This window comes from Heloderma suspectum, chromosome 1 (genome assembly GCF_057233095.1).
Source record: "Heloderma suspectum isolate Gila_16-S chromosome 1, 16-S_ref, whole genome shotgun sequence".
NCBI classification, from domain to species: Eukaryota; Metazoa; Chordata; class Lepidosauria; order Squamata; family Helodermatidae; genus Heloderma; species Heloderma suspectum.
In genome coordinates this window covers 134,196,883-134,211,083 of record NC_139458.1, presented here as the reverse complement: position 1 = coordinate 134,211,083, position 14,201 = coordinate 134,196,883, and the positions used below count along the sequence as shown (strand labels likewise).

The following is a 14,201-nucleotide window of genomic DNA, read 5'->3' as shown; positions in this document are numbered from 1 at the left end:
CTGAAACCCAGAGCGCATTCACTGCCTCACCGACATTGCAGCCACCAGCCTCCGCTGTCCTTTGTTTCCCACAATTGCTTCCGGGCTGTCTTTCATTGAGACCCCACTAGTCAATGTCATCTAAGCCTCAGGGGTTTCTGCCTTTCTCATATATTGAGGATCAACACCGTGGGGCTTGAATATATTCTCCTGCAATTACTTACTGGACAGGAATCAGATGACAACTTAACTCGATCAGCCAGAATGACTTCCCTCCCCGGACTGAGAGTTATCTCTGCTGTGTGAGACAGACTGAATCTGAGCTACTTGTTCTTTCTTCTTACATAAAAGATAAAGGGTAGGCAATTGTCCTGAAGGTCTCATTCAGGATGAAAAGTGTGGGATTTAAGTAACTGCATAAGTAAATATAAAATAAATAATTCGACGCTCATATGGTGACCGTAGCATGAATATTGTGAGCAAAATCTGATATAACCGGACAAATCCGAAAAACTAGCAACAAAGATTGCTGGAGTATGCCACTGTGACTAAACAGAGCTGCTGTGTACAAATTAAAGCAGGTGAACAGAAAACCAACCTTCTTGTAGAATCGTGGTTTGCTTTTACTAAATCCTGGGATAGTTACCACCCACAAAAGATGCAGCCATACATTTAAACTTATTTGCATATGTGTGTGCAGCGGATCCAGTCTCCGTTTTTGTTTAACAAAAGAAATGCGACCAGTTTAAATACAAAGTGTCTATTTCTTCCAAAATGGTAATGCAAATATGTATTAACAACACGCAAAAATGATGGAACCTTACGAAGAAAGCATTGTTTTGAGCTGTGTACACACGGCGATGCGGAGAACCGCCGGATTCACCGATGCGTGAGAAGGGCGGTACTGGTGAGTGCCTGACTGGAGAAAGGGAAGGGAAGGAAGCGCGCCTTCTCCGCTGACCGGCCGAAAGAGAGCTGCAGCAAGCGCCCCTGGCCCAATCCACCCTCGTGCACGGCGCGCCCCGCTCCCGGAGATTTCACGCCCTCCGGGAGGCGGGCCGGGCCGGGCCGCTTTCGGCGCGCAGCGGACGAGCGAGCCCGCCCGCCCCCGCGACCGCCCCTCGCCTCACCGTGGCGTCCTGGCCCGCATAGGCGCAGATCACGCGGGAGCCCCCCGGGTGCCGCCTGTGGAACTGGCTGATGTCGTAGACCCGCCTGTCGATCACCAGCCAGCGCTCCCGCGGCGGGCGCCCCTGGCCCGCGCGCAGCCCGATCTCTTCCCAGCGGAGCGGCCGCGGCGGGCGGCTGCGGCGGGCGGCGGCGGGGTCAGGGCCGGGGCCGGGGCCGGGGTCAGGGTCGGGGCCTCGCCCGGCCTCCTCGGCTGCGCGCGGCGAGGCCATCTCCCGCCGCCTGAGCAAGCGGCCGCGCCGCCCGCCCTTTTCAGCCTCGCGCCGAGGGCGGGGCGAAGGCGCCGGGCGGGCGGGACGCGCCCTCGGGCTGCGCTGGCCGGGGCGGTGGAAGGGCGCCCTGCGCTCCCGCCGGGCGGCGGAGCCCCGCGCGGCGCGCCCCGGAAGGGAGGAGGGTCGGCGCGGCCCGCCGGCTGCTGTCGCTCCCCAGAAGTCCCGGCCTCGGGAAAGGCCGGGCGGCGTGACGCGGCCCCGCGTTCCTCGCCAGCAGGAGGGGGCTGGGGCGGGCGAGGGCGAAGCCCGCTAGGGACGTGTATTCATAGCATCATGGACTAGTGCGTTGGAAGAGGCCTTCAGGCCACCGAGCCCAACCCCCTGCTCAGCGCAGGAGCCCAAGTCGGAGCGTCCCTGACAGGTGGCAGAGCCCACCACCTCCGTAGGTAACTGGCCGCATTGTCTGTTCCTCTGACCGTCAGGAAGCTTTTGCTGATGTTCAGTCGGAATCTGGCTTCCTGCCGCCTGAGCCCATTATTCCGGGTCTTGCACTCTGGGATGACTGAGAAGAGATGCTGGCCTTCCTCTCTGGGACAACCTCTCAAGTACTTGAAGAGAGCGATCCTGTCTCCCTCAGCCCTCTCTTCTCAAGGCTAAACAGGCCCAGTTCTTTCACTCTCTCCTCACAGGGCTTTGTTTCCAGTCCCCTGATCATCTTTGTTGCCCTCCTCTGAACCCTCTCCAGTTTGTCTGCATCCTGCTTAAAGTGTGGTGCCCAGAACTGGACGCAGTACTCCAGGTGAGGCCTAACCAGTGCTGAGTAGAGGGGAACTAGTCCTTCCCGGGATTTGGAAGCTATGCTTCTATTAACACAGCCCCAAATAGCATTTGCCTTTTTTGTAGCCACATCACATTGCTGGCTCATATTCAGCTTGTGATCGACAACAATTCCAAGATCCTTTTGCCTTGTAGTGTTGTTGAGCCACGTATCCCCCATCTTGTAACTGTGCATTTGGTTTCTTTTTCCTAGGTGCAGAACTTGGCATTTATCACTATTAAACTTCATTCTGTTGCTTTCTGCCCAGCGCTCCAGTCTATCAAGGTCACTTTGAATTTTGTTTCGGTCTTCCAAGGTATTAGCTACCCCGCCCAATTCGAGTCTCTCGATAGAGGTCAATGGGTTTCTCAATACCCAGCAAGAACTAGGAGACTCCCCTGTAAGAGCTTTAGCCTGCAGTTTGGATAATTCCCATGAGATCTATCAACCAGAATGACTTCCCTCCCTCATCAAAGCATCAGGGATGACACTTTTAGCACACGTTAATCCCTATTTTGCTTCTTCTGCATTTTCATTTCACATGCTGTTCAGGTTTAAATTCCATCTGACCTTTATTGTGATTGACTTTCTTTCAACATCCCTTTAGCTCCTGTCTTCTTTTCATATTCTTTTTCTTCCCGTTCTTCCAATCCCTTTGTTTTTTTTCTTTTTTAAAGAAGCATTGTTGACTTTGAGGCCAGTTAGGCAAGTTTTGTATGCGCTTGCAAGGTCTAAGTACACTTAAGCAATGCGTAGGTAAACTGAAGAATAGCGTCTTAGCTTGAAAGTCAAGGCAGAAGAGCTTTCAAGGGCATGACAGCAGGTCAGCCATGTGGTATAGCAGATTTTTCAGACTTCTCCTTGTGCAACCAAGAAACAAATGCAAAGGTGCTTTATTCTCATGAAAAGATATTTTATTTGAAATAAAGTTAACTAAACAAAGGCAACAGAAGGAAGAAGAACATACAGAGTAAAAAATCAAAATCACTGAAGAAACGAAGAAATTTGCTAATTATATATCTGAATCTTAGCAGAGGTGCTTTTAAGAGCATAACAGATAAGAACATGGGGAAAGCCTTGCTGGATCAAACCAAGGGTTCATATAGTCCAGCATTCTGTTCACACAGTGGCCAACCAGCTGTTGAATGGGAACCCACCCACTTGTGGCCTCCAGCAACTGGCATATATAAGCGTACTGCCTCTGATACTGCCTCTAGCGGTAGCATATAGCCATCAGGACAACTAGGGATGTCAGAGAATTCCGCCACGGATCTCGGGGAGGCCGAATGCCAGCGCATTCGGCCCCCCGAAATTGGTGGCGGAACAGTCTGCCCCCCCGCCCAACCCCCCCCCCCCCGGACGAGACTTACCTGGGGTGGATCTTCCTGGCAGTGGCGGCTGCGGTGGCCGGTCTTCTGACCGGATGCCGCCGCCGACATTTCCAGTTTTTTTTTAAAAAAAGACGTGATAGGCTACGTAAACATTTACATAGCCTATCACGGCTAGGTTTAAAAAAAAAAACCGTGATAGGCTACGTAAATGTTTACGTAGCCTATCACAGCTGACTTAAAACAACAACAACAACAACGCGCATACGCAAATGGCGGCAGCCCCGGCCGCCACCATTTGCGTTCCTTATTTTGGCACATCTTAGTCTACGTCAAGATGTACGTAGACTAAGACGGAGAAAATAAGGGGAACGCAAGTAGCCATTTGCGTCCCTGCTAGCCAGTCGCAAGATGTCCGGCTGCTGGCGGAGCCGGCTGGCGGCTCCGCAGAATTGCTGCAGAGCACAGCCGGCCGGCCAGGATTCCGGGGGGGGGGGGGGAGGAACGGAGCGCCTCCCCCCCCGTCCAGGATTCCGGGGGGAGGGACAGAGCGACTCCCCCCCCATCAACATAATCCGCGAAAGGTAAGTGCCTTTCGTACATCCCTATGTAACCATTGATAGGCTTATTCTCCATGAATTTGTCTAATCACCTTTTAAACCTATCCAACCTGGTGGCCATCACTACATCTTGTGGTAGCGAATGTCATAGTTTATGCACTGTGTGAAGAAGTACTTCCTTTTCTCTCTCCTGAATCTCCCACCATTAGCTTCATGGGATGACCCCACTGGGTTCTAGTATTTTGAGAGAGGGAGAAAAATGTCTCCCTATCCGCTTTCTCCACACCATGACTAATTTTGCACACCTCTATCATGTCTCCCCTTACTTGCTTTTTTCTGAAGCTCATCAGTCCCAGCCGTTGTAACCTTTCCTCATAGGGAAGTTGCTCCAGCCCCTTGATCATTTTGGTTGCCCCTTCTGCGCTTGTCCCACTCTACAATATCCATTTTTAAGTGTGGAGACCAGAACTGTACTATGGGGGAGTAGCAGAAAGCTTGAAACCTTTGTGCCAATAGGATGTAGAACACAAAAGTTATAGGCAAGAGAATACTGACTTGGTCTCCCATTGAAAGCAATGGGAAGCTTATTGGATATGACCATTTTTAATTGCTTCTAACAGTGACCCTTATAATTTACTGATCTGTCTGAACTCTGGCAAGTGTGATGCCTGGGGTGGGGTTAGTAGAAAGCTTGCAGATTACTTATTGTTTGGATGGAAAACACCAAATAGACAGGCAACAGAAAATTGGTTCTCTCATTGAAATCAATGGGAAAACAAAAATGAATGCAACCCCAATACTTGTTTTTCCTTGAACAGCCTTAGTATTTTCTGACGTGTCAAGTGTAATGGCTGTGAGCTGTGAGTGAGGTGGACCCTCATTCAAACTTTGGTTCAGTCACAGAGCCTGTTTGCACGTAGCAGCAGTCCACCGGTTAAACAAACCATGGGCTGTTGGGGACGAGCGGTAGGGAGTGGGCACCAACGGTAGGCTATTGAGTAAAAGCGGAGGTGGCTCCTTCGAAGGTTGCTGAGTGTGATGTCCAAACCTGGTCTGATGGGTTGTTTAGCATTAACCCAACAAACCATGAATTAACCAAGGGCTGTTTAGCTCCTAAACAGCCCATCAGTACGGGTTCATATGTCATGCTCAACAACCTATGAAGGAGCCAATTGTGAGATGTGGAGTAAGAGCAGAAGTGATGGGCATGCAGGAGCACTCTCTCTTCCCCCCTGCTCATGCACGACAATCCACGGGTTGTTTAACCGATGGGTTGTCATTATGTGCAAACCAGGCCGCAGGCTCACTGTGTGTTTTTACTCTGTATGTTCTTCTTCCTTCTGTTGCCTTTATGTAGTTAACTTTATTTCTCAGCAAAAGCCCGACACCAGAAAGACTGCAACATGGGTGCCAGGGGAGCCTTAGGGCACCACAGCCAAGAAAGCCCTTTCCTCTGATGACACATAATGACAACCGCTAAGTTGTTTAACCCCTGGGTTGTCGGGGCTGAGCACAAGAGAGCTGCCTTCCGCCCATTCACTGCTTCTGGTTTGCATCTGCTTTGCTAAACAAACCCGGAATGCCCCATTCCTGGGTTGCTGCTTGTGACAACCAGGCCTGGCACACTGGATTGTTGAGGGTTAAACAACCCAGAATTTGAACCATGGTTTGTTGTTGGGTTAAAGCTCTGGGTTAAAATTCTGTGTTAAAACTCTAGGTAGGAGGCAGCATGTGGGCACGTTCCCACATAGCCTAGTTAATTCATGGGTTGTTTCCAAGCATGGAGAGACCTGATTTGCATGATTGTTTCACCTCAAAAAAGGGGAGGGATTGTACTTACGGACATATGGTCCTCCATGCAGAATGTCCACCATGTGTGTTGTATTATGCAAAAGGTGAAGGGGAGGGGGAACGTGCACCACCACCATGCAAAGAGGTAGGCATATGAACCAGGTTACCCCGGCTGGTAGGCATATGAACCAGGTTACCCCGGCTGCGTATGTCCGTGCAGAAGTGGGCTTTGGAATAGCATTTCTATGTGCTCTGTAAAATGGCTATAGAGAACACAGTCTGCTATGTTACCCCTATATATTGACCCTCACCAAAAACACATTCTGAGTTTAGTCACAGAAAAAAAAATGGTTACACCAACTGAGTTTGTATGCTTTTTATTATTAGACAAGGATAATTATGTTACAATGCGTGGTTCTTTATTTGTGTTGGCAGTTAGGAAACTGAGAGCCAAATCTGTGGTCCAAATTTGAATGTCTTCATGATTGCAATGGCTTATAGCAAGCAAATAAAATTCTCTCTGGCCCAGTCTACGCAGAGGCGTCTTCCGACACTGATGCAGTTTCAGAACACATCCAAACTTTATTTTTTTTCAAAGGCGAGGGGAGGGGAAGTAGCACTGCATTCACTCTTCAGTTCACCGGGCAGGGCGATGAGAGAGAGCAGGAGAGAAACCAGCAGAAATGTGAGTGTGTGTTATTCACAGATTCACACCTCCACAGGCGTGCATTAGCAAACACTATTACAGAATCCAAAACCCTGCAACTCCTCTCCTCCATGAGAAGGGTTAACACATTTCTGTCAGGTCCACCCTTGGCTGACACAACTTTCCGTTCTTCTTGCAGCACCACTTTCCCCAGCTGGTGCTGAAGCCGTTCCTCCTCCCCGCAGAGCAGTACTGCAAGTTTAGGACACGCTGAGTCCCAAAATGCAGGGAACTTGCGGAAAAAGGGAAAATCAGTCACGACAGGACTTTGCGAAAATGTGATTTTTATGGCAAGAAAATCTGGGACTGATACACATTAGGGGTAATGTCATGTATCACAGGTCGGAATTAAGATTGCTGGGAGAATCATCAACAACCTCAGATAGGCAGATGATACCACCCTAATGGCAGAAAGCGAAGAGGATCTTGTTGAGGGTGAAAGAGGAGAGTGCAAACGCTGGTTTGAAACTCAACAGTAAAAAACTAAGATCATGGCATCTGGCCCCATCACTTCCTGGCCTATAGGAGGGGAAGAAATGGAAGCAGTGACAGATGTTATTTTCTTGGGCTCCAAGATCACTGCAGATGGTGACTGTAGCCATGAAATTAAAAGATGCTTGCTCCTTGGGAGGAAAGCTATGGCAAACCTAGACAGCATAGTCAGAAGCAGAGTCATCACCTTGCCGACAAAGGTCCATATAATCAAAGCTATGGTTTTCCCAGTAGTAACGTATGGCTGTGAGAGCTGGCCTATAAGGAAGGCTGAGTGCCGAAGAATTGATGCTTTCGAACTGTGGTGCTGGAGAAGACCCTTACGAGTCCCCTGGACTGCAAGGAGGTCAAATCAGTCCATCCTAAAGGAAATCAAGCCTGAGTGCTCATTGGAAGGACAGATACTGAAGCTAAAGCTCAAATATTTTGGCCACCTAATGCGAAGAGAAAACTCCCTGGAAAAGACCCTGATGCTGGGAAAGATTGAAGGCAAAAGGAGAAGGGGACGGCAGAGGATGAGATGGCTAGATAGCATCACCGATGCAATGAATATGAACTTGATCACGCTCTGGGAGAGAGCGGAGGACAGGAAGGCCTGGCGTGCTATGGTCCATAGGGTCACGAAGAGTCGGACATGACTTAACAACTGAACAACATATGTCACATCTATCCGTGAGGTGCAGTAGCACCGCAGTAAATTCCCCATGCAGATTGGGCCTCTCTCTCAATCTCTCATATGAACCAGGCCTAGCCGTCATTAAAGCAGCTAGGAGGTGACTGGTCAGCCAAGAAGTGAATTTGTCTATAGAGGAAGACAATAGCAGAGACAGCAGATGGGTTGTGCAAAATGAAGAAACAAAGGCAGACACTGGACTTGATTAAAAGAAAAACGTGCCAGTTGTTAAGAAATGGTGAAAGGAAAGGCATGCCAGTTGCAACATTATAGCCTGGTTGGATACTACACAGAAATCACAAGCAAGCAGGTCTCTATTTTCAATAGGGGTGCACGAAAGTCACTTACCTGGTCTCGCAGCTTTTCGCGGTGGGGGGGAGGCGCTTCGCTGCTCTCCCCGCGAAGTTCAGGCCGGGGGGGAGGCTTCCCGCCTCGCCCGGCCGAAATTCAGGCCGGGGAGGAGGCGCCTCGTAAATCTTTACATAGACTACAGCGACCAAATAAGGAACGTGAATGGCGGCTCCCTATGGGGGCCGCCATTATCCGTACGCGCTTTTTTTTTTTAAAGTCACCCGTGATAGGCTACATGACGATTTACGTAGCCTATCACGGCTGACTTTGCAAATCTAGCCGTGATAGGCTACGTTAATCGTCACGTAGCCTATCACGGGGGCGTGTTTTTTTTCTTTTATTGGAATGGCGGTGGTGGCGGCAGCCGGTCAAAAGACCGGCTGCCGCTCCCGCCCCGGACGAAGACCCGACGAACCGCCGGCCGGACCCACAGCCGGGAGGGACATTCGCAAAAGGTAAGTCCCGTCCCGGGGGGCGTGCGGGGGGCGGGGGGGGCGGAGAATTTCTCCCCGAAACTTGTTTGGGGGGCCGAACACGTTGGTGCTCGGCCCCCTGAAGTTTCGGGGAGAAATTCTCCGCCATCCCTAATTTTCAAACCCGGAGCATCATTTCAGATGGCGGATGGGCGTTCTCAACAAGAATCAGGCACAGTTTTGGACTTGTTGCTTAAATTAGGGTTGGGCAGGAGTTAGATAATATTTTAAAAGCAATTCTGAACGCTATCTAGCTACTGGGTCTCACAGGAAAACACACACTATTCTTGTGTCACAAGATGGAATCTGTATGTCACCCAGAGAACTTTGTTTACTGGGCAACTGAGAAATGGCGTAAGTAAAGAAATGAAAGTATAAACACAAATGAAACTAATGGGGCTCATTTGTTTCATTTGTTATTCATTCTTAAAATGAATGCACCCGCGGAGAATAGAAGTCAAGCTGCAAAAACCAACACAGAATTGCCAAGAAGTTGGATTTGCAGAACAGATATACGTAAATGTGGTTCCTACATTTGTAGTAGTTTCCCATGGTCCTAAAACAAGTTGTGTGAAGGCTGAGGAGCTTTGTTCTGCAGTTATTAAGCCAATATGTATATTAGATACACTTGCAGATGTGTGCAAGCTGTGACTGGGAAGTGTTTATATTAGGGATTATGTGTAATAGAAGGCACAAGATCTAGATCTTTTATGCTGGTGGAATTACTGATTTGTAAACAAGCCAACAAAAATGATGTATGGGATGTCATGGGCAACCATTGAACATGAGCCACCCACTGTGATGGCCAGAATTCAGAAGGGAAAGCATTGTTTCCCCAAATTGCATGGAAGCCTGCTGAAGGGGCTAGGGATACTTGGCCAAGGAAAAACAATATTGGGGGATATGGTGAGATGTTCTGAATGTTTAAAAGGATTTCAAGAAGACAAGAAAGAGCAATTGTTAATCCTATAACCAATCTCAGACACGACTTAACGACTGAACAACAAGTAATACTTGTTCAATACTTGAACAAGGTTCAGAGGATGAGGGATCCATGTGCCTACCTTTCCCTCATTCTCGGCCTGTATGCAAACCCAGCAGTTTGAGAGGTTCAGGTATCTGGCTACAGCTTCGGCTAGAAACAGCATGCTGTTTTCTCCTGCAGCTAGGTTTAGCCTTAGGATTATCACTAACAGACACAGCTGCTGCATACTTAATCTTTGGTCCTCGTCTTATATAATTTTAATTTCAGTTCTGTAATGGGATGACTATGCTAGTTGTCTTTATCCTTTATCAATATCCCCCAACATCCCTCTTGTCTCCCACCAAAAGTACCTCAGTCTTGTCAGGGTTCAGCTTCAGCTTATTCCTCTGCATCCAGCCACTCACCGTCTCCAGACATTTGGACAGGGATTCTACAGCCAACCTTGGTGAAGATTTGAACGAGAGGTAGAGCTGCGTGTCATCCGCATATTGATGACACCGCACCCCAAACCTCCTGATGATAGCCCCCAGTGGCTTCACAGAGATGTTAAATAGCATTGGGGAGGGGATGGAACCCTTTGGCACCCCACAAGTGAGCGGCCACGGGTCCGAAACCTCCTCTCCCAGTGCTACCCTCTGGTACCTGCCGGAGAGGATACGGTGTCTCCAACGCCCAACCCCTCCAGGCGGTCCAGGAGGATACTGTGGTCAACGGTATCAAAAGCCGCTGAGAGGTCGAGGAGAACAAGGAAGGAGCATTCACCCCTATCCAAAGCCACATATGTTTGTGCTGGGAAATGGGAAACACCTTTTGTCTTGATAAAAATCACCCCTTCCTTCTCTCTCTCCGCTCCCTACACCTGCACTAAGTAGGTTCTTAAAGCGACAATTATTAAGAGCAGAGTGTTCTCCCTGCAGAACAATCTCCTTCCCTCTCTCCCCCTCCTCCCGCACATTACTTTGTCAACTAAACAGTAGAGGAGGAACAGCGTTTTGTGTTCAAAGCTTTGACATTAAGGCTCCTAAATGCCTTATTTCGATTCATGGGAATCTCGGTGACTTCCTAGAATGTGGATTTAGAGGACAAGCCTCACTGAGCACAAAGGGAATTACTTCCGAGTAGACACACACGCGCTTGTGCTGGGACAGTTGGTGTGTGTGGGGGTAACATAGGGATAGGAAACCAGCCCCCTTTCTAACCTGATGCTGCACAGGATCCCTATAATGAACCTGTGAAGTAATGACTTCCTAAGGCAATAAACCAAACAGTGGAGAATCAGGGCCTCAAACACAGGCTTTACAGCCTTTAGGGAATCAATTTGTGCTTTAAATTTGTGCCAGTAACACTAACATATGACCTGTAAACAGTTCATTAAGGGATTAAGAGACACCTGCAGTTAAAAGTAACCCAGTCAAAGTTTAGTTATTGGTCAGAAAAGAAGTCTCTAGCTGGTAAATTTAACCAAAGAACATTTAAAAGTCTCTGTACACCTTTATAAATGCAAGTGCAGGCCAAAGTATCATGATATGACACTAACACACAGCCTGTAAACAAATCATGAAGGAAATTGAAGTGTCCTTCAATTTATTCCCATTTATCCAACTTTTCCTACCTTGGAATAAAACTCCTACACCATTCCCTCCCATTTAGATTCCCTCCTCCCCTCTTCTTATTGTCCTGGATTTATAGAGTGAAGGTTGTTAGAAAAAAAGAGACTCCATAACCGTTGGCGCCTCAGTTACGTAGGAGCCCGAGTGGCGGGAAGAATGTGGGTGAAGCCAAAAGGAGAACCATAATGACGCGCTCATGACTAACGGCTTGGTAAGCTGATACTGACTGTTTATTGGCTATTGACTTGGTAAGCTGATACTGTTTCATTGGTTACTGTCAAGAACAATAGAAGTGATATGGTATAAAAGGTTTTTGCACACGTGTCTCGGGGTCCAGACTGCTCTGCACCCGTTTTGCAAAACGTTCAATAAAATAGTGCTGGATCCACTGCTGCCTTCCTGGCATCCTTTTCTTCTAAACCGAAAGCAAGAACTTTTTATCTAACAAGGTGACATGTCTAAAAGTAAAATCATTAAGCAAAAATGGGATAACTTGGTAGGTACATAGAACAAATAATTAAAAAAAAGTGTGCTCGTTGGCAAACCTCAAGATTCGAGTCTTCGAGGGGCCAGAGCAAGGACATTACAGTGGCTGCCCTGGAGTTTACACCAAAGACATTGTAATTAAGGAAGTTTTGTAAGGGTAAAAGATGTAACACTTTGAATGTTTCAATAAACGGAGTTAGGGCGCAATCCTATGTATGTTTAGAGAGGGAAAAGGCCTACAACTCCCAGCATTCCCCAGCCAGCATGCTAGGAATGCTGGGAGTTGTAGGCCTTTTCCCTCTCTAAACATGCATAGGATTGCCCTTTAGATACTTGCCCAATTAATACTGTTGTTTAATTTAAAGGGAACATAGAATGATCCCTTGCCCAATATGTCACACAACAATTTAAAAGGGAACTAAATCACCCTTGCTCAATTATATGGCAATGTAATAATTTAAAAGGTAACTAGAGTACCACTGATTAATCCAGAAGCTACTTTAGAATTACAACAGGTCATTACACTCCACCTGCTATGACTGGCTTAAGGTTTTAGGGTGTGTCTTGTCTCTGGTATTAGAAAGTATTGAACCACAATCAAACAACTGGATAGAACCGTGATGGCGAACCTATGACGCGCGTGTCAGCACTGACACGCGTAGCCATTTTCGATGACACGCGGCCGCATGCGGTCGCATACAGAGAAGTATGGGGCCGCATGCTGAGAAGTATGGGGCCGCATGCTGAGAAGTATGGGGCCGCATGCACAGAAGTATGGGGCCGCATGCACAGAAGTATGGGGCCGCATGCCGAGAAGGACGTTTCATCCTCGGCTACTGCACGGCCAGGTGCAGTAGCCGAGGATGAAACATTTGCTGTAGTGTAGTGTAGACACTCTGTGCCGGAGGTCTGTAGGTCAAAACAACAGAACTCCGGCACAGAGCGTCTAGTTCTGGGACTTCCGGTTAGGCCGTTAGGGGATCTTTGACCTCACTTCCGGCCGGCGGAGCATGGAGCAGCGGAATGCCGCGGGGGACGCATCTCTGGGGGCCCTGTGATCGCCATTACCAGCAACCACATAACCACAGCAACCATCATCCAATCTACTGTTCTGGGGTGTCGTGGATTTCTAATTGACCATCATTACTGATATAAGTGAGGGGGAGGCTGGGAGAGGCGAGGGCCTGTGCTATGGGTGCCGTTTCCCACCATTAGAAATAGCGGCAGCCATCTTAATTTATATAAGGAACGCCATTTTGCAGCATAGTGCAGACTCCATTTCACCACTATTACTGTTGTGCATCCTTATTAACCCCTATTTCTGCTTATTAACCCTGCCCTTTCCTAAAAGACAGTTACATGTGCCATCTTGTGGTCAGTTAGGCTAGTTAACCCCTAATTGCCTGCAGATCTAACAGGCTATCTATAATTCTGTCACTGCCCCCCTGATGGAGAACCCAAAAAATAAAAAACCAAGGTTAAGTAAAGGAAGTGGTAGTAGCAGTAGCCGACCCTTTCAAGAGACATGGACCGAGATGTATGGCATTATAGAAAAAAATGGCAGATCATTTTGCGTTCTATGTACTGAAATGGTAGTAAGCAGAACGTGGAATATAAATAGACATTTTGAAACTAATCATTCCCAGCTCTTGAAAAAAAGTGAGGATGAAAGGAAGGAATACATTTCCAGGCAGCTACACCTTTATAAGAGCCAATCTAATTCCATCCTTAAATTTATAAAAGGCTCTACAAATTTAACATCTGCAAGTTTGAGCATTGCTCACTCCATAGCTCAGCATGGAAAAGCACTCAGAGAGGGAGAATTTATTAAAGAAACTCTCCTAAGATGTGCACCAGTTCTACTTCACGATATGCAGAATAAAGATGCAATTATTAAGAGAATATCTGAGTTACCACTCAGTAGAAATATCATAAAAGACTGAATAATGAGACTGACCACAAACGTACAACATCAATTAAAGAGAGACGTAAGTAATTGTAAATATTTTTTGATCTCTCTTGATGAAACTACTGATGTCACGTCACATGCTCAGTTGGCCATTATTGGTCGATATTCTGATGGTCTCACAATGAGAGAAGAGTTGATAAAGTTAGTATCAGTGCCAACAAGTACATCAGGAAGCGAAATATGTAAGGTTGTTATACAAACATTCCGTGACCTAAGCATTGATATCTCTAAAGTTGTGTCAGTGACGACAGATGGGGCACCAAACATGGTGGGGAAAAAAGTCGGATTTGTCAAATTGTTTACAGAAGCTATTGGACATCCGATTGTGCCTTTTCATTGTATTATCCATCAGGAGGTTTTATGTGCCAAGGCAGGATTCACCGACTTAAACGACTTAATGTCAGTTGTTACAAAAATAGTTAATTTAATAGCTGCTCGCCCCCTTCACAAGCGAGAATTTTCTGCACTTTTACTGGAGGTTGATTCCACCTACAGTGGACTGCTGATGTACAATAATGTAAGATGGCTGAGCCGAGGCAAAGTTCTTGAGCGCTTTGTGGAGTGCTTTGAAAAAATTAAGG

The 14,201-nt window shown here is 47.6% G+C and overlaps 2 protein-coding genes and 1 long non-coding RNA gene across 9 annotated transcripts in view; all 3 read right to left on the bottom strand.

The window, feature by feature from the left end:
* The window catches only part of LOC146357928 (acyl-CoA (8-3)-desaturase-like), an 83,157-nt gene extending 81,907 nt beyond the window's left edge, over nt 1-1,250 (bottom strand). For 4 of the 7 annotated variants that reach the window (XR_014792492.1, XM_084860092.1, XM_084803455.1 and 1 more), the window contains exon 1: nt 1,110-1,250. The gene's annotated coding sequence lies outside the window, so the exon portion shown is untranslated. Of the gene's footprint in view, nt 1-803 lie in introns of all 7 variants that reach the window. The other 3 variants (XR_014783876.1, XM_084805659.1, XM_084806546.1) reach the window with 1 other exon arrangement.
* On the bottom strand, nt 1,017-2,453 carry LOC146357927 (uncharacterized). The gene has a single exon (XM_084826914.1). The coding sequence runs from the start codon at nt 1,377-1,379 to the stop codon at nt 1,017-1,019; it is 363 nt and encodes a 120-aa protein (XP_084683040.1). The 5' UTR covers nt 1,380-2,453.
* Nucleotides 2,454-6,478: 4,025 nt separating this feature from the next.
* On the bottom strand, nt 6,479-11,846 carry LOC146357926 (uncharacterized). The gene is made up of 3 exons (XR_014786705.1): nt 10,198-11,846; nt 9,906-9,996; nt 6,479-6,505 (listed from the first exon to the last, which is right to left on the bottom strand). It is a non-coding gene; the product is annotated as an uncharacterized LOC146357926 (long non-coding RNA).
* Nucleotides 11,847-14,201: the final 2,355 nt, after the last annotated feature.

Bases quoted from the DNA above. Each gene is read 5' to 3' on its own strand.
- LOC146357927 (XM_084826914.1), bottom strand. From the start codon at position 1,379: ATGGCCTCGCCGCGCGCAGCCGAGGAGGCCGGGCGAGGCCCCGACCCT.